The sequence below is a fragment of the Schistocerca americana genome, chromosome 2, assembly GCF_021461395.2.
Source record: "Schistocerca americana isolate TAMUIC-IGC-003095 chromosome 2, iqSchAmer2.1, whole genome shotgun sequence".
Classification (NCBI taxonomy): Eukaryota; Metazoa; Arthropoda; class Insecta; order Orthoptera; family Acrididae; genus Schistocerca; species Schistocerca americana.
Genome location: NC_060120.1, coordinates 840,524,501 through 840,545,256, shown reverse-complemented (window position 1 = coordinate 840,545,256; position 20,756 = coordinate 840,524,501). Strand labels below are relative to the sequence as shown.

At 41.4% G+C, this 20,756-nt stretch overlaps 1 protein-coding gene across 1 annotated transcript in view; it reads left to right on the top strand.

Moving 5' to 3' along the window:
* Positions 1–20,527, top strand: part of LOC124595017 — a 103,674-nt gene extending 83,147 nt beyond the window's left edge. The window contains exons 8-9 of the mRNA XM_047133567.1: positions 19,283–19,455; positions 20,282–20,527. Of these exons, the coding sequence (XP_046989523.1) occupies positions 19,283–19,455; positions 20,282–20,316 (208 nt within the window). The 3' untranslated portion in view covers positions 20,317–20,527. The remainder of the gene's footprint in view (positions 1–19,282; positions 19,456–20,281) is intronic.
* The last annotated feature ends 229 nt before the right edge of the window (positions 20,528–20,756 follow it).

The following is a 20,756-nucleotide window of genomic DNA, read 5'->3' as shown; positions in this document are numbered from 1 at the left end:
TATCCATTGGCTGTTTACACCATCAGTCACATAAAACTACAACTCTTTTTTCCTTGCCCGAAGGTGCGAAAGGATGTACTCCAATAAAATATTTGCCTCAGAGACGGTGTCGTGATTATACGATGCAGTGAAACCGATTCACGCAACCTCACTGTGTCGTGTGGTAATGACATCATCACTAAAACAAACATTTTACTGGAGTTCCTAGTACAATATTCTGCATTTAAGTACCTATCAAAATATTTTAAACATGGCTCTATATCCACTCGGTGACTAGCTAGACAGAATCAAGCAGTCGCAACTCCTCCATAACTGATAGCTACATGAAGACACTCAATAAGTTCCTGATTCAGTCTCTGGAATTATAACAACGCAGTGTTAAGGGCGATGTTACAAAAAGATTCGTCGGATTTCGCAACATTATATATTTTGGATGAATGAAAATAGAATATTAGGGAGCATTTAAATTTAAGCAAAGGAATAAAACAAATTTATTTTACTTACATGGTCATAAAACCTTGTGGTGTTTTTTTCACTTAAATTTAGAATCAAAGATTTGATTTGCCTTTCACAACTGTTCAGTGTGCAATCTGCTGTTCTCTCTTTTGCTCACCTCGATCCTTATAACTGCAACAACTTCTCCTGCTCCCTTCCTAAGTGGAATTACCAAAAGCGAAATAGTCACCTATGGTGTAGCATCTTCAACACAATCTTTATCAATTTTCTTTATAAAAAAAGACAGAAGGAACACTCTTTGTTCTATTTTAACCCCATTATTTTACTGGTTTTAACTACAAATAAACTACGTCACTATTTTTAAGAACACTGCAGAGCAGCAATGTAGCTGCTACCCGGCCCCTGTCTGCATGTGGTGGTAATCAAATGTGTGCAAAGGAAAGATCAGCCCTGTCACACCAGAAATCCGCTACGTCGGCACAAGAGAAGAAACAATACTAAGAGCCTGGAGCTACATCCGAGAACAGCCATGAGTAAGATTCTTGAAAAGAAGAAACTGTATACTGTAGCAACAACATAACACTGCCCAGTTTGCTGCGTATGATGCACAGCTGGTGAAGAAGATCATTGCTCTACTCCAGAGGAGTGCCCCAAATAGTCATAGATTTGCAGTATGACTTCTTGTTGCGTAAATTTTATTTGCTTGAGTGTAGAAACGTTGTACTTCATCATTATGACGAGCTGTTATACAACATTGTTCTTATGTTTACTGTTTGTTTCTGCTACTATCTTTTTTTAAGGTATTTGTTGTATGTCTTTGTATTCAGTTTAACTAATAGCTCAGTGACCGAAACCGGTTATGACAATAAATACGTTTCTTATCTATTGAAAGTGCTATTTATTGAAATTGATTGGTTTTAAAACCAGAAATATACTTTCCCATTTCAACTGTCTCCTACGCCACTTACATATCTCTGCTACGTGCTACCTTTTTGCAATAACACCTTGTTACCATCGTTTAGTACTAAGAAACGTTCCTACTGTCATTTTGATCTAAGAACAATAAAGTTTATTTCTGACAGTCACGTAAATTCGTTAATGGCTAAAAGGTTTTGTACTGAGTAGTCATTATCAACAGCTCTATAAGAAATAAGAAACAATATACAAGTAAGCATAGAACGATTTATGGTGTTGACAAGGAATCAGTTGCAATTTCAAAGGTAAAACAGCTTAATGATTCCTGTTATATCCTATTGTCTTGCTGCAGATAAAGAAGCCAGCGATGTACTTAGTACTCGTAAATGTAGTTGGCGTCTATTGCTTGCAACTGGCATAAAATGTACGCTGGTTGGGTGGCATAGCTTTCCTAAGTGATGGCGTCATAACCGACGACTTTTCGTATTGCGCACAAGGCAACGAAATTCCTTGTCGACGTGGTTGACGTCAGCTGCAACTTGACCACAGTTACGCTGGGCTGCCGCATGTTCCTGGACGACGAGACTATGCTACATATTAAAGATGTTAAGAAAGTAACAACTATTGCTGTCGAAATACGTTCATTGTACTCGTATATAAAAATTAAGGATTACGTGACAAAGACAATATGTAAGGTATGAATAATAAGAAACAAACTATAGCTAATCGTACATTACATATGTAATAGAAGAGTGACAGTTTTAGAGAAGATCGGTGAACGAGGATTATAAATCGTTCTTATTGAAAAGGACTTGCTCGTTAACCAGTTTGTTAACTCATTTCTTGGACGTACTGCGACTTTCAAACTCCTTTAGACCATTTATAAGATTTCATTTTTTTATTTATTTCGTGTCGTCAGTATATCATGAAAGGCACAAAATAAGCGAAAATAATGTGGTACACGAAGATTTTTCTTTAACTGAAGATGAGAGCACCATTCATTTGTTCCTCAAAGTATCACTGTCAACTGGCTTATTACCCGAAAAATTTGTGGAAGACTAAATAAAGTACTGTCTACTGAATTATTCTGTTACGGAACTTTCAGTGTTAATTTTTAAATATTTGGTTCCGCAACAGATTTTTTTGTACGTGTTCGCATGTTGTAACTGGATTACAATGAAAGGTTTCAGATTATGTAATTGTTTTACAGAGATTTAGGAACCAAGTTTTAAACTGTAAGACATTTCCAGGGGCAGATGTGGACTCTGACCACAATTTATTGGTTATGAACTGTAGATTGAAACTGATGAAACTGCAAAAAAGTATCAATTGAAGGAGATGTGACCTCGATAAACCGAAAGAACTAGATGTTGCAGACAGTTTCAGAAGGAGTATTTGGGAACGTTTCAGATGAACAGGGGAAAGAAATAGAGTAGAAGAAGAATGGGTAGCTCTGAGAGATGACACAGTCTAGGCAGCAGAGGATCAAGCAGGTAAGAAGACGAGGGCTAGTAGAAATCCTTGGAGATATTGAATTTAATTTATATAAGGAGAAATTTAAAAAAAAAATGCAGTAAATGAAGCAGGCGAAATGTGACCGAAACGTCTAAAAAGGAGATTGACAGAAAGTGCAAAATGGCTAAGCAGGAATGGCTATAGGACAAAGGTAAGGATTTACAAGCATATTTCGCTAGGAGAAAGGTAACCTTACACGAAAATTAAAGAAGCCTTTGGAGTAAAGAGAAGCACCTTTATGAATGTCAAGAGGTCAGATAGAAAACCAGTCCCAAGCAAAGAAAGGAAAGCTGAAAGGCGGAAGGAGTACAAAGAGGGTATACAAAGGCAGATGTACTTGAGGGCAGTATTATACAAATGGAAGAGGACGAAGATGAAGACGAGATGGGAGATGTAATACTGCGAGAGGAATTTGACAGAGCACTGAAAGACCTCAGTCAAAACGAGGCCCCGGGAGTAGATGACATTCTATTAGAACTACTGATAGCCTTGGGAAAGGCGGCCACGACAAAATTCTTTCATCTTGTGAGCAAGATCTATGAAACAGGCAAACACTCTCAGATTGCAAAAAGAATATAGTAATTCTAATTCCAAAGAAAGCAGATGCTGACAGTTGTGAATATTACCAAATATTAGTTCAATAAGTCATTGTTGCAAAATACTAACACGAACTCTTTCAGAAGAATAGAAAAACTGGTAGGAGCTGATCTCGGCGAATATTAGTTTGGATTCCGGAGAAATGTAGGAATACTCGCGGCAATATTGACCCTACGACGTCTCAGAGAGGATAGGTTAAGGTAAGGCAAATCTAAGTTTATAGCAGGTTTAGAGAAAGCTTTTTGCAATGTTGACTGGAATACTCTCTCTGAAATCCTGAGCGTATCAGGGATAAGATACAGGGAGCGATAGACTATTTCCAACTTGTACAGAAACCAGACGGCAGTTATAAGAGTCGAGGGGCATGAAAGCGAAGCAGTGGTTGAGAAGGGAGTGAGACAAGGTTGTAGCCTATTCTCGATGTTACTCAATCTGTACATTGAGCGGGCAATGAAGGAAACAAAAGAAAAATGTGGAGTAGGAATTAAAATCCAGGTAGAAGAAATAAAAACTTTGAGGTTTTCCGATGACATTGTTAATTTGTCAGAGACAACAAAAGACTTGGAAGAGCAGTTGAACAGAATGGACAGGATTTTGAAAGAAGAACATAAGATGAACGTCAACAAAAGGAAAATAAGGATAATTAAACGTAGTCAAAATCAGGACACTTAAAGTGGGAGATAAGTTTTGCTATCTTTGCAGCAGAATAACTGATGATGGCCGAAGCTGATACGATACGAAATGGAAATGTAGACTGGCAATGGCAAGAAAAGCGTTTCTGAAGAAGAGAAATTTATTAACTTCGAATACAGATTTAAGTGTCAGGAAGTCTTTTCTGAAAGTATTTGTATCGAGTTCAGCCATGTATGGAAGTGAAACAGGGAAGATTACTAGTTTAAACAAGGAGACAATAGAAGCTTTTGAAATGTGATGCTACAGAACAGTGTTGAAGATTAGATGGGTAGATCACGTAACTAATGAGGAAGTACTGAATAGAATTAGGGAACAAAGAAATTTGCCACACAACCTGGCTAGAAGAAGTGGTCGGTTGGTAGGACATATTCTGAGACGTCAAGGAATCACCAATTGTAGACGGTGACCAAGAGATGTACACAGAAGTGAGATTCAGAAACATATAAGTTGCAGTAGTTACTCAGAGATGAAGAGGTTTGCACAGGAAGAGTAGCACAGAGAGCTACATCAAGCCTGTCTTCGGACTGCAGACCACGACAAAAACAACTCAAATGACATGAAACACCATTGGTTGATACTTTTCACATACAGTGTAAGATATATAGCATTATTGGTGTCTCACATTTGTACTTTAACTGGTAAACCAGATATTTAAAGGTGTAAGTTTCTGTAATATTTCTAACATGACTTGATGCGAACAACGTGTTCTAATAATTTGTACATGTATTTCAGTTTTACGCTACATATACAATCATAAAGTTTTTTTGAACATGTTTGAGGTCTAAAACGCATGCTACGAGTAATATTCAACAACAACCTGCTCCATTCTAAATGTTATTTGTTGCACTGCATATTCTTGGCTATTAACTAATTCAGAAAAGGCTATGTGTAATGGTCCGTGAAGGGAATATACAGGAACATTTGAATAACAAATGAGGATGTTGTTACGAAATAAACCGATGTATACTTTCTCGTACCATTAGCGAAATGCTGCAATCGGTTTCTCTTAACATTACGTACGTCTATTGGCAGGAGCATTTCGTGTTTTGTAATGGTCGACATTCTCCATTATAACGCTGACTGAAGACTGCATTCATTCCACTGGCCATTGAAAACGGATTGTCAGGTCAAAACCATTATCGCCGCAGAGATACTTATTCGCGAGCTTCAACTACAAAGAACTTATTATTCTATAGCCCTGCACAGTTCCAGTCCAAACGATACATTTATCTTTGAATGCAGCATGTTTGCTCGTTCCCTTGTTACGAGTTAATGTTTCTGCTTAACCTGTCAAATGTTATCGAATGTTACCGCTCAATCCATTACGATGATTGCTGATAATACAATAATGTTAGTAACAGCTTTCGCAGATGAAACTTCCGAGCGAAAATTTCGCTGTAATACGCTCTCTATTAACAAGCGATATCACATAGCGGACACGTCTGATTATATGTCAGTCGCCGGAAATGCTTTCTTGTTGGTGCCTTACGTGGTTCCTTACGACGTTACTGTTTTTTGACAGCCGTGTCTATTGTTGGCTTCGGAGTGACACTGTAGCTACAGTTGTGCTTTCGCTCCAAGAGCGCCTGCACTTCAGTTGTGTCTACGTTGTAGACTCCGAGGAGGAAGCAGGTACTGAACGTATCCGAATAGAGATAAAAGTATATCACGTAGCCGGTCGGTGTGGCCGAGCGGTTCTAGGCGCTTCAGTCTGGTCGCGGTCGCAGGTTCGAATCCTGCCTCGGGCATGGATGTGTATGATGTCGCTAGGTTAGTTAGGTTTAAGTAGTTCTAAGTTCTAGGGGACTGATGACCTCAGATGTTAAGTCACATAGTGCTCAGAGCCATTTGAACCATATATCACATATGTATGTTCAAATGGTTCAAATGGCTCTGAGCACTTTGGGACTTAACATCTGAGGTTATCAGTCCCCTAGAACTTAGAACTACTTAAACCTTACTAACCTAAGGACATCAATCACATCCATGCCCGAGGCAGGATTCGAACCTGCAACGTATGTATGTAAAACATTCTGAATTACACTATCACTCTCCAGCCCTTAATTACTAAAAACAGTGTAATAAAACTTTTGCCAAATCAAATCGTTTACGATCATTCAGCGAGGTTTGCGGTCAGAATACTGTTACATGCTCAATAGTAGGCTAGAGACTTACTGTTCCTGTCGTGACGTGGATGTGGAAGCGCTCGGAGTCTTATTTTGTATGGAGCTACTCTCATCGTTCACCTCATATTGACCATGCATCCTGGTAAAGCTAAACGAAAATCTCAGCCTGACCTCTGAACTGCAACCTATCAGCACCATAGCGACTTCCAGTATTACCCATCATCTCTCAATATCATTCGTACCTGCCTTTCCAATAACACTCTCTGCTATTGCCTGTGACGTCATAACATAAAGAGCGTTTCGGAAATTGCCCAATTTTTGGTTAAAATGCAGGAAGTGGTGTAGTTACACCGATAGCGCCGCTATTGTTGAAAGTCATCTGAGGTTTCGTAGTCTTACGTTTCAATAGAGCTACTCTGTAAGTCCCGTTAACGTGGAATGTTTTAACGTTCGTAGCCTTTGCAGGCATGCCTCAATTAGAGATATTCGCCTCTAAATGAATAAAGGTACACAGCTCCCTATGAAAATACGGAAATACACACTGCTCCATTTGGAGTTCTGTAGACGGAGTAGACCTAGTACAGGGTGAAGCAAATAGAGATGGCTCGGAGAATAGAGTTCCAGGACGCAAAGAAACACACCACAGGAAAGGGACTACAGTACTAACCTGACTACAGCAGATGTTTAAAGTGACCACCATTCGTCTTTTGGCACTATTTGGTCCTGGTCAGTAGTTCCTGAAGGCGGATCGAAGCTGGAATTGCTGCAGACTCATTAGAAATGTTCTGCTGCAGTTTTGAAGTCAATAAGGGTTGTTGCGATACGCCTTAGGCTCGACGTTTCCCCACTCAAAATAATCGCTCACTGACAGGTAGGGTGACCTGGGTGAACACATAGGGCCGCTACCAGACTGGCCTCTGCTAACACCTTTGTCTGGCGTGAAAATTGTGTTCAATGTGCACGGGGTTAGGGCAGTTGTATAGGCAGTTGTTTCGTCCTGTTGGACGTAGCTGTAGATCTTTTCCTCCTCCATTAACGATGCCAGAAATGGTTTAAAAATGTTGGCAATGCAACGCCCCGAAATCAGTGTCTGATAAAAGAAGATGGGACCAATAATGCGGCGTACAGACACTGCACCCAAAACCCCAATCTTCCGATCATGGAGTGGTGTTTCTTGGAAGTTATGCGGACTCTCTGCTGCCCAGAACCTATGATTCTGTGAGTTGACGCAACCACACAGGTGAAACCAGGCTCCGACAGCCATGAAGAACAGATCCATGTACAAGCCATTCATTGTTACCTCAGTGAACAGCCACTCATAAAACTGGAGGCGCTGAGGAGTCTCTGTTGGTTTTGATGCATGAACAACAAATAATCGTAGGGATGCATGTGTAGGTCCAGGTGGAGTACTGTCCGCATGATCGAAGTGATATGCCGTTCTTGCGACAAGCGTCGGGTTAATTTGGTAGGACTCTGAAGCATTTTCTGGTGATTTGCAGCCACATTTTCTGGTGTACTGACCGTTTCAGAATATTTCCGACTTGTTCAAAATAAATCCTGCCTGACGCCATTTTCTGACTGAGCGTTGCTTGACACTCTTTGCTGACACTTTGACTCAATCAAACTTCTCAGCAAACAACTGACCACGCCGTTTCAACAACTCTGCTGTCACGTAACTTTCCACAAAAAACACCCCCTGCACCACTGTGAGTACTATCGTCCCCTTTGCACGGTTCCACTCAATTCATACAGCCTGCACTACGCTATGAACCAGTGTGGATCAATTGGCGAGCGTACACGTCACGGGGTGTGGTTATATGCACACGTTCACGTCCAACCTTATCTATTCGTCCAGGCCACGTTTATTTGCCCCACACTGTACTAGGAAGTCATGTGACCCTTCACTACTGACGAAAATTATAGCGGTCAAGGGGAGCCTATGTGCTAGTCAATTCTTTCGAATGAGATAACATGAGGCGAAGTGGAAACGTGACAGAATGGCAGAAAGGAGCTATCGTGTTCGGATGTTCTCATGCCTCACTGCGAATTAAGTTCCCCGATATATCGTTGCATCAAGCGGCCTGTCCAACACATCAAAAATACATTTCTGCACTAGTGTCACATTATTTTTTTTATGAGCTATACCACTAGCAGCCATATAACACAACGTAATGAACTTCACTCGCAAAAAGAACTTATCCAAGACGGATCAGAGACGAGTATCACGCATTATAACTAGTTTCCTACGACAAACGTCTGTTGATGAATTCTACCGTCTTATACGCATAGCACCCCGGATATCAGACAGAGAACAGAGGCAGAGGTTGAGAGAAAAAATGGGGAAATGATTTCAGGTACCCCATGTTGGGCAGTGACGTGTTATATCCTAGGCTAAACTCAAGAAAGAGCTTTCTTCGAACAAGTGAAGCAGTTACATCATCACCTTCCGCTCGCAGAACAGAACTGCCGCGAAACAAGGCAAATGGAAGTAACAGGCAATACCAAAAGAAACAGCCGGCTGTCAGTTACCAGCTACCCTACCAAAAATGGAAGACTCCAAACAAGAGTGAAGACGTGCGAACAAAATTCGAAACCGTAGGACTACGTACTGAAGATGCAACCTGTGAGTGTGGAGGACTTCAGGATGCTGAACACTTCACAGTCTGCCCGAAGTTGCCTGAAGCCTGCACACTGGATGACTTAATCTTAGCAGATGTGACAAAAGTCTTGGGACATCTTCTAACATCGTGTCGTACCTCCTAGCGTAGAGCAGCAACTCGACGTGGTATAGACGCAACAAGTCGCGTTGGAAGTCCCCTGAAGAAATGTTGAGCCATCTGGCTCTACAGTCGTCGATAATCACAAAAGTGTTGCTGGTTCACGAACTGAGCTCTCCATTAACTTCCACAAATATTCCATTAGAGTCACGTCGGGCGTTCTGTGGGGCCAAATCATTCGCTCGAACTGTTGAGAATGTTCTTCAAACCAATCACGAACAATTGTGGCCCAGAACATGACATTGGTATTTGGCAACATGAAGTCTATGAACTGCTACAAATGGTCTCCAAGTAGACGACCATGACCAAATCGAGTCAGTGATAGGTCAGTTGGACCAGAGGATCCAGTCCATTCCACGTAAACGCAGCCCACATCATTATGGAACCACTACCAGCTCGCATAGTGCCTTGTTGACAACTTGAGTTCATGGCTTTGTGGGGTCTGCACCACACTCGAACCCTAACATCAGATCTTAGCAACGGATATTGGCACTCATCTAACTAGTCCTCAGATTTCCGGTCATCTATGGTCCAAACGATATGGTCGCGAGCCCAGCGAGTCGCTGCAGGCACTGTCGTGCTGGTAGCGAGGGCACTACCGTCGGTCGTCTGCTAAAGCCGGGTTTTGGCGTACTGTCCTAACGGATACGTTCATTGTACGTCCCACATTGATTTCTCGCAGTGTTGCTTGCCTGTTAGCACTGACAAATGTATGCAACCGCCGCTGCCGTCGATCGTTAAATGAAATCCGTCGGCCACTGCGTTGTCCGTGGTGAGCGGTAATGCCTGAAATGTAGTATTGTCTGCACAATCCTGACGCTGTGGATCTCTGGATACTGAATTCCCTAGCGATTTCCGAGATGGAATGTTCCATGTTCAAAATTCGTTAATTCCCATCGCAAGGCCATAAACACATCGGAAATCTTTTCACATGAACCATTTTTGTACGAATGACAGCTCCATAAATACACTACTCTTCTGCACTTGGGGACGCTATACTACCAAGTGTATATGTACACTACTGGCCATTAAAGTTGCTACACCACGAAGATGACGTGCTACAAACACGAAATTTAACCGAGAGGAAGAAGATGCTGTGATATGCAAATGATTAGCTTTTCAGAGCATTCACACAACGTTGGCGCCGGTGGCAACACCTACAACGTGCTGACATGTAGAAAGTTTCCAGCCTAATTCTCATACACAAACAGCAGTTGACCGGCGTTGCCTGGTGAAACGTTGTTGTGATGCCTCGTGTAAGGAGGAGAAAAGCGTACCATCACGTTTCCGACTTTGATAAAGGTCAGATTGTAGCCTATGGCAATTGCGGTTTATCGTATCGCGACATTGCTTCTCGCGTTGGTCGAGATCCAATGACTATTAGCACAATATGGAATCGGTGGGTTCAGGAGGGTAATACGGAACGCCATGCTGGATCCCAACGGCCCCGTATCACTAGCAGTTGAGATGACAGGCATCTTATCTGCATGGCTTTAACGGATCGTGCAGCCACGTCTCGATCCCTGAGTCAACAGATGGGGACGTTCGCAAGCCAACAACCATCTGCACGAACAGTTCGACGACGTTTGCTGTAGCATGGACTATCAGCTCGCAGACCATGGTTGCGGTTACCCTTGACACTGCACCACAGACAGAAGCACCTGCTATGGTGTACTCACCGACGAACCTGGGTGCACGAATGGCAAAAAGTCATTTTTTCGGATGAATCCAAGTTCTGTTTATTTTTATTTATTTATTTATTTATTTATTTAACCTGATCAGATTAGGGCCATCAGGCCCTCTCTTACATCGGACCAGTGTTTCACACATTCAGCATTTTACACATCAGAGTTACATCATGACAATAATTTAAATAAGAAAATTAGATTACTCTAGTTACAATATGAATAAAGAATAATGACTAAGACCTAATAAAGTAAGTACTGGCAGTATTTTACAAGTACTATACATACAAATTCTGATAAAAGTAATAATAGTAACAGTAAAAAAAATTAAATTATAATGATAAACATGAGAAAAATGGGCAATAGTAATGAAGATTTGTGCAGATCTACATTAATATCTTGGTGTGTAAAGTAGATGTTTACTAGTATAGCGAGTTTTGGGGGAGGGAGACTTAAGGAGGGGGAAAGAGGGAAGTGATGAGGTGAAGTGCATTCGCGTACAAAGGAAAGCATTACTGTTGCTTAAGTAGATACGTCATTAACTGTTTTTTGGTGCTGGACATGTTTCTAATTTCTCTAACATACCGAGGGAGGTTATTCCATAGTCGGGTTCCCGCTACTGTAAAGGACTTGGAGAAGGTGACTGAGCGATACAGTGAAACAGAGAGGATTTTATTATGATGGGAACGTGTGTTTCTGTCATGTTGTTCAGACATAAGCGTTAAGGACGAGGAGAGATATGAGGGACAGTGTACATTTATAAGGCAGTAGATGAGACAGAGTGTATGAAAATCTCTGCGTTTGTCTGTGCGCAGCCAGGACAATTTTGCATATGCTGGTGAAATGTGATCAAAAAGTCGAACGTCACAGATATATCGGACGCAGGCATTCATGACCAGTTCCAGACGTCGAGAGTTTTCCTGAGAGAGGCCTTGTTGGATAATATCGCTGTAATCAATGATTGGGAGTATAAGCGTTTGTACTAATTTCTTTTTCAGATCGAAAGGGAAGAGTTTTTTATATTTTTGTAGGACATGAAGGGATGGTGATGCTTTTTTGCACACTGCACTTACTTGCTCTGTCCAATTTAGATTTTCATCTATTATTACTCCCAAACTCTTTACTGAGGGAGAGAAGTTAATATTTGTTCCATTTAGGATAAGAGATGGTACGGATTCCAGATGTTTTGGGCTAATGAGCTTAGAGTGACCAACAAGTACCGCTTGGGTTTTAGATGGGTTTAGTTTTAGTCCTATGTCCTGTGCCAATTTTGATAGTGCATCGAGATCAGTATTGAAGTTTTCAATAGCTTTCTTAAGATTGTTTGGTTTCGCACTTAGATACAACTGAAGGTCATCAGCATACATATGATATTTGCAATAAGTCAGAACCGATGACACATCATTGACATACAGAGAGAAGAGTATGGGACCTAGTACTGAGCCTTGGGGAACGCCTGACACTACCTGCCGCCATTGTGATTTTATATTCCCGGACAGGACGCGTTGCTGACGAGACGTCATGTATGAGCGAAACCATTGCACTGCACTTGGTGAGAAATTTAGACCGCTAAGTTTGGCTAGTAAGATGTCGAAGTCGACAGTATCAAATGCTTTGCTGAAATCTAAGAAGCAAATGATAATCGCTTCTTGTCTGTCCATGGCAAGTTTCAGGTCATCTGCCACCTTTATCAGTGCGGATGTTGTGCTTCGATGTTTGCGGAAAACTGATTGGTATTCGTCTAGTAGGTTGTTAGTAGTTAGGTAGTTGGTGAGCTGGTCATGGACTGTATATTCTAAGGCCTTTGATAGTGCAGGAAGAAGGTAGATGGGGCGGTAGTCAGAGGGTGCTGTGGCGATGTCGTTTTTAGGCAGTGGCAGAATTTGTCCCAGTTTCCAGGCCTCAGGGAAAACACTTGTGATTAACGAGTCGTTGAAAATATCTGTAATAGAGGGCAGTAGTTGATCAGGGGGTTGCTAATTAAAGATGGAAGTGAGACTACCTTATGTAATAATTAACAAAATTACATGAGAAAACAATTATAGATTAAAATAGTTGTGTGGAGAAACGAAAAGTTGATAATACAAATAATAAAAAAATTACATTAGAAAACAATTAGAGATAAAAATAGTTGTGTGGAGAAACGAAAAATTTGATAATACATTTGTTAAGTTATGGTTGACAGTGTAAACAATACAAACATACTGGTTAGTGGCAGCAAGATTAGACATGATTCAGCTTCTAAAGCACAGGCTTTCGAGTTCATTAACACTGCAAATTGTTCTCTTTCCGTTTTCGGTCTTAACCATTATCCTGCCGTCATTTGTCCGTACATTCTGTAGCCCAAATTTCGAAATCGCTCTCTTCAAAATGTTCAGTCTTTCAGATGTCAGATGTTCATCATGATGGTCGAATTCGTGTTTAGCGACATCACCATGAACTCACACTGGAAGTGTGTATTCGTCATCGCCATACTGTCGTATCATCCGGCGTGGTGGTAAGGGGTGCCATTGGTTGTACGTCTCAGTGACCTCTTGTTCGCATTGACGGCACTTTGAACAGTGGACGTTACATTTCAGATGTGTTACGACCCGTGGCTCTACCCTTCATTCGATCCCTGTTCAGATGGCTCTGAGCTCTATGGGACTCAACATCTATGGTCATCAGTCTCCTAGAACTTAGAACTACTTAAACCTAACTAACCTAAGGACAGCACACAACACCCAGTCATCACGTCGATCCCTGTGAAATCCTACAGGCGGCCGGTGTGGCTGAGCGGTTCTAGGCGCTTCAGTCTGGAACGGCACGACCGCTACGGTCGCAGGTTCGAATCCTCCCTCGGGCATGGATATGTGTGATGTCCTTAGGTTAGTTAGGTTTAAGTAGTTCTAAGTTCTAGGGGACTTATGACCACAGATGTTGAGTCCCATAGTGCTCAGAACCATTTGAACCATTTTTTGAAACCCTACATTTCAGCAGGATAATGCACGACCGCAAGTTGCAGGTCCTGTACGGGCCTTCCTGGATACAAAAGTTGTTCGACTGCTGCCCAGGCCAGCACATTCTCCATACCTCTCACCAACTGAAAACATCTGGTCAATGGTGGCCGAGCAACTGGCTCGTCACAATACGCCAGCCACTACTCAAGATGAATTGTGGTATCGTGTTGAAGCTGTATGGGCAGCTGTACCTGTACACGCCATCCAAGATCTGTTTGACTCAATGCCGAGGCGTATCAAGGCCGTTATTAGGGCCAGAGGTTGTTGTTCTGGGTACTGATTTCTCAGGATCTATGTACCCAAATTGCGTGAAAATGTAATCACATGTCAATTCTAGCATAATATATTTGTCGAATGAATACCCGTTTATCATCTGGTTATCTTTCTTCTTGGTGTAGCAATTTTAATGGCCAGTAGTGTATATATCGCTCTCCCATGACTTTTGTCATCTCAATGTATTTGCATTTTTAGTGATTGTACTCTACCGTCCTGTATACGAAGACAAGAATAATACAAGTACAAATGTTCCAGTTTTCGATAGAATATTGCGAAAGAAACTACATGTAATAGATATTCGAAGTGAGATAGATCGCGATATATCTTTGCTCACAGCGACACATTAATTTGCATATCGTCATTGGACCAATCAACACAGAAATTTGTCAATACCTGACTGGAGGCATGTAGTGTAGTACGACGAGTCACAGATTGGCCACTTTTCCAATGATGCGTGGTATGGAGCGCAATGACAGCTCAGTGAGACCCTTAACTTGCAGTGGGTGGAGACTGTAATTCAGACCAGCATGATGCTTTGACGTTTTAGGGATGTTTTTCGAACCATGACCTGGGCTCACCTACTGAGGTTACAGTTAACATGAACGAGGTTGTACATTTCAACATTCTCGGTCGCCGAGTGTTGCCCTTCCGTCCAGGTCCACATGAGAAGCATTGTGTGAAAATCTCATCTTCTAGCGATGTCAACAGCCCTGTTCACGTGGATGCACGCATAAATTCCCGGTATGACGATCACTCAAACACCCTCGCCTCGGCTAAGTCATCTCATCTTAACACCACAGCAAATATAAAGGACTATTTTGAACAGCATGTGAAACGTAGCAATAAACAGTCCTGAAAACTGTAGTTACACAAGATGTAACCGTTAGTGAATTTCAGCTGTGTATGGAATGCCTGAAAAATCTTGAGGCCTTTCTTTCTCACAGAAATGAGGCCGTTATCAAGGCAGAGGCGATATTACGCCGTGTTAGCTTGATGTCTCGTGCAGGTTAGTAATTTTTTGTCCCACATCCTTACATACGTGCGGTAAAAGTCTCTCTGTAGTACCGTCTTCTAAGTCATCTGTTAATTTGTTTCCATTGTGAAGTCGATACTACCAACTCCCTACCGGTACACTAATGAGAGAATGGTCAAATCTGGAATGTCGAAACAAATCCTGAAATTTTTTGTTCAAGAATAATACACACAAACAAATACTCTATCAAACTTTATCTGCTAAGATGCACTGCAAGTATTTTTGAAAAATTATTGAGAATTTCCTATACCATTGCCCACCATGCAACTGGAGAAATGTTCATCCTAGTGGGGTTTTATCCCTCGCAATATCAAGGGTGGTGGTGAGGGGGGGCGGGAGTACTTTATGCCCACCTTTTGAAAATATTGTAATCTAGCCAGTTACTCTATATTTTAAAATTTAAAAAATACCTATGGTTTTAATGAATTGTTCTATCTAATTCAATAAAAGTTTAAAATTTTTCCCAAAAGTTTCAGTCTTAGATTTTGCTTTCATCTCCAAATATTATATTCAGTATCCTTACTTGCATATCAATACCTCCTCAAATAATATATTGTGCGTAAAAGTCAACAATAATTAACGAAATTTGCATTTTTTAATTCTTTTTTCGATGGTCATAAGTTATCTCTCCATCGGCAGTGTGCATTTTTGAATGTGCATTGATACTGCTAGCGGTATGCTAAAATATTTTCAGTCAATGGACCCTAATGACACATCAGCACCTTTTTGAAAGGTATGTTGTTGATATAAGCCAATAACAATTAACAAATCTGTTTTTTTTAAAGGTGACCCCTTGGTAACGCACATTGTAGAAAATGTGTTGGTGTTGCTATGGTTAAGCTGAATGTGCATGAGCAACGTGGTTGGTGCACAGCTTTGGCTGACAGCACACCGATAAACATATGACACGACGTAACCCAACGGTAATTTGTAAAGTAATATTCATTTGCATTATTAGCTCCTGTGACACAGTACTTAACGGTTCCGTCGAATTTGAAGCTCTTTCGGTATTCACAAACGACAATAGTTACCAGTCCCTTTTGCGGTATTGTATATACCTGTTAGTAGAATCTATCAATGTGCAGATTCCAGAGTTTCACAGTAATGTGTAATGCCATTCTTCTTCTTCTTCTTCTTCTTCTTCTTCTTCCTCTTCTTTTTATTGTGCCTTTGTCCCAAATCGGTGCAAGGGGTAGCCAGATACCTTCCTACCGCTACTTCGTGACCCCCTCCTCCCCCGCTGGGACGGAATGTGTGCATCCCATCAGTCTGTGTGCAGTGTTATTCATGTGAACATTTTCTAAGTGTTTGTCAGTAGTGTAACTGAGGTGGGGCTTGAGTACCATCCCAGTATTCATCTAGTGGGATGTGAGAAACCGCCTAAAAATCACATCGAGGCTGGCCAGTACACCGACCCTCAGCGATAGTCCGTTGGGGCGACTCCATCTCAGGCCAGCGTACCACACCGTCCCGGAAGAGGCGTCTTAAACGCATAGTTATCCGGAAGGGTAGTAATCCGGTATGCTGTTAACTCTCAACATTTCAAAGATAATATATGAAGAATGCGATATCAACAGAAAGCAACAAGTTATACTTAAGACACACTAACAGGTGTGGTTTTTTGGCTGTTCTCTTGGAAATATAATCGAAGGACGTTGACATTCCGATATAAATTGCAGAAACATTAAAAGAAACATCTCTAACGATACTGGAATCGTAAGTCAAGCGATACTAGTTGTACCAGTTGAGAGTCCCAAAGACAGCAAGTTGTGTACGCAATGACTTTCAGTGACAAAGAAGAGGCTTTGAAGGAGGAGATAAACACTTAAAGCTAGTGGTAGCAAAATCGATTCCAATTTGTAAAATTTGAACGTGAGGTGCACTAGTGAGGGTAAATAACTACTCGTAGAAACAAGTCTCCATAAAAACGAAACTCGGAGAAATATGAAAGGAAAACTACTCGAAAGATTTAGAACTGTACGTTAGAGGCAATGTATCCACATTGACCGGCCAGAGTGGCCGTGCAGTTCTAGGCGCTACAGTCTGGAGCCGCGCGACCGCTACGGTCGCAGGTTCGAATACTGCCTCGGGCATGGATGTGTGTGATGTCCTTAGGTTAGTTAGGTTTAATTAGTTCTAAATTCTAGGCGACTGCCGGCCGGTGTGGCCGTGCGGTTCTAGGCGCTGCAGTCTGGAACCGCGTGACCGCTACGGTCGCAGCTTCGAATCCTGCCTCGGGCATGGATGTGTGTGATGTCCTTAGGTTAGTTAGGTTTAATTAGTTCTAAGTTCTAGGGGACTGATGACCACAGCTGTTAAGTCCCATAGTGCTCAGAGCCATTTTTTTCTAGGCGACTGATGACTCAGAAGTTAAGTTGCATAGTGCTCGGAGCCATTTGAACCATATCCACACTAATGGAGATTTATTACACTGGGTCCATCAAATCAAAATTGAAATCGACATTGGTGATTTCTCAGGCTTTTTCGTGCTGGCTTAGCAGACTCAAGAAATCATGAAATAGAGAGTCGTAAAATTACTAATTTTCTGCAAGTAAACATGTAGAGTGTACGCCACTTTGCGGTAAAACTATAGGGAAATTAAAGTTTCACGTGAATACGTAGCTCGTGTTATCTCTGCAACTGCTGTGTATAACGCTCCCAGTCATGTTCCGTGGGAAAATAAAACTAACTGCACGAAACCCCACTTTATATTTTTGTTGGCACAAAAATGAGCGTGTATCTGTATACCTGTCTTCAGAAACCTCAACACGAATTAGGACCAAAAATTATAAAAGCGCTGTTTACTTGCAAAAATCTTGTAATCAGTGTATAAAATCTGATAGAAAATGAAACAGTAATTCTATACATTTCGTCTGAAACGCCTTACCAGTTGCAGAAAATAATTCGTTGCCTTTGTTGGATTCTTTGGGAGGACAAAACGATCTGTTTGTCTTTTAGGAAGATGACAAAGACATTTGATAAACGTGTATTCCCACCCAGAAAGTTTCTTCATAATGCATTTTTTGGGCGGAAGTAAAAAAGTAGTGGCACTCTGAACCAAATTTGACCTTTGACCTTGAGCATGACCTTGCCTGCACTTCCGCTCCACCAGACTATCCACTTCTCGTCCCCACTAATCTCTCCCACTCTACTGCCTTCACCAAACTCCCCTCCATATTCCTAAGCCATACCCATTCTCCCCATTAAGGTATGTCCCTTTATTTGCAACAGGCCAATCAGAGAGCTTCTAAGCCAATTGTGTTACACATGTTTAGCTCTTGCTTGGAATCAGGCTCTGTCCCTGCTTAAACATAGGGACAGAATTAATGCTGCTTGTTGACCTGTTGTTAGTTAATATTCACTGTCGGTGCCTTGACATTGTGTGCAGGCTGTGGGCGTGCACATGCTGAAATACTAGCAGTTGTTGAAGACGTCACCTTGGTGCATTCTACTTGTTGTTTGAATAACAGGCCGAGAGAAACTCAAATTCCACAATTATCTCGTATTACGCTCACCTCTCAAGTAGGATTTGAGCCTGAAAGTGCAAGTATAAACTTGACCATGTTCTGGAGGAGCTACCTTCCAATCTGAATGCAGTAATCCCAATGCAGTTTATGTTTAGCATTGTTTGCGTCAGTCACTCAAATCGTGGAACTAATACTTCAGTAATGCCATAAAAAATTAACCCTGTTGTCATGGCTAAGTTCTACCGTCTAACAACGCTTATATTTGGCATACACCTCTCTTAGACATTATTTCGGTTTTCTAAACTGGAGCGACTATTTCTCCTTAAAGGTTCTCTTCAGCTGTGGTCATAACTTTGTCTTCACTCCCCCCCACCTCCCCCAATGTAAACCCTTGACATCACTGGGGATTGCACCAAGGACTTCTGTGGGGCAGTTAGAAAGGCTACCAACTCAGCTGGCAAGTCAGATTTAATATAACCACTATCGACTTATTCCTGGGTCAAATAAAGACTGAGGTTCTGTAGAAAAGAAGACAGCAAAGGAACAATTCATACTCGACATGGAACTATTTATTTTAAATGGTTGTACCCTACTGCATTTAACATTTTCTTTTTCAAAAGTGTTCCTGTTTTTTGACTTAACTGACTGTAAATTAACTGAGTACCTATAATAGCATGTCTTTTTTAAATCTGCATTTGTTCATCTTCTTACGAAAAGAATGAGGAATTTGTTATGCTCTCTAGAATCACTGGCAAAGTCAAGAATGGTAATGGAATTAAACAGACGAGTGGCAGCATACTATCAGATGGGCTTCTTATCAACTACATTACAAGGAGATTTTCATCACAACTGTCCAGGGATGCCGATTTTAATTGTGCCAGCCACCCAATTACTCCTTCAGGAGTCTGCTTTCAAAGTAAGTCAAAAGCGACTATTAAACGTTATATACTTCAACCAGCTGTGCACCTGGGTATGGATTTATTCCAGTTTTATTCTGCCCCTTCGCCTTTGTGTCTGTCTCCTCTGATACCTCTCCATCCAACTCTTCCTCCCCCTCTCTCTGTTCACATGCTCCAGTCCCCATTCTTTGGCCATCTCCTCCTGCCCCTCTCTCTGCCCATCTGCTACTTCTGCATCTCTCTGTCCATCCACTTCACCCCACTCTGTCCATCTACTTTTCCCCCCAATGACCACCTCCTCCTGCCCCCTCTATCTCCTCCACACTCTTCTCTCAGCCCATATCTTCTTCCCCCTCTCTCTGTCCATCCTCTCCTCCCGCTTCTCTCTGTCCATGTCCTCCTACCACACTGCCACACCACCCTGTCCTCGTCTCTCTATCTGTCCCCGTCTCTGTCCGTTTCCCTGCCCCCTTCTTCTATCTGTCATCTCTTCCTCCATATCTGTATGCATCTCCTCCTCCCCCCTCTCTCTGCCTGTCTCTTCCTCCCACTGTTGTCTCTGCATTTTATAACACCCACCCAAACGGGAGGGACTTGTTACCTCCCACAGTATTTTTTGCAGATAGCAAGTGAGTAATAAGTGTGCCTCAGTTTAGTTCAAATCGATTTAGGTGATTAAGTGTTTTTATGCAATGATTTGCCTACACACACAAATTTCACATATATTTAACATGTTGCACATACACATTTGTACACACCCCCGCCCTTTTGTTTTGAGGCAACTCCATCTTTATGGCGTTGTCTCTTCTGAACTGTGTGTCATACAGTGATATGATTTTGCAGGTACATTCAACGCCATATGTGGATACGGTATGTGAACTATGTTGTAAATATATTCAGTAGCAGCGAAATAATAAATTTAAGCATCAGGCATGATGCAGCAGTTTCCGACACATCTCAATGTATATAGTGATACAATTTTGCAGACACATTCAGTGGTCTATGTCAGTACTGTCTGGAAAGTGTCACGAATACGGTTACTAGTAAAGATATCCTGATTTGCACAGAATGATTTTCAGTGTATCATAAAAAGAGCTACAAATAAATTTTAACATTTCAAGAACATAAATCGTTTTATTATTATTGTTTTAATATTTATTCTTTCTATAGGTTTTTTAATTATTAGTCCTAATTTGATAAATTTTGGTGGTTGAAATTAGATTTATAAATAAATTTACTGAAGTTCTTTCAATTAAAATTGGAATAAATCTGTGGTTTAAGCAACAGATTTCTGAACATTGGGAATTATATATCAGGA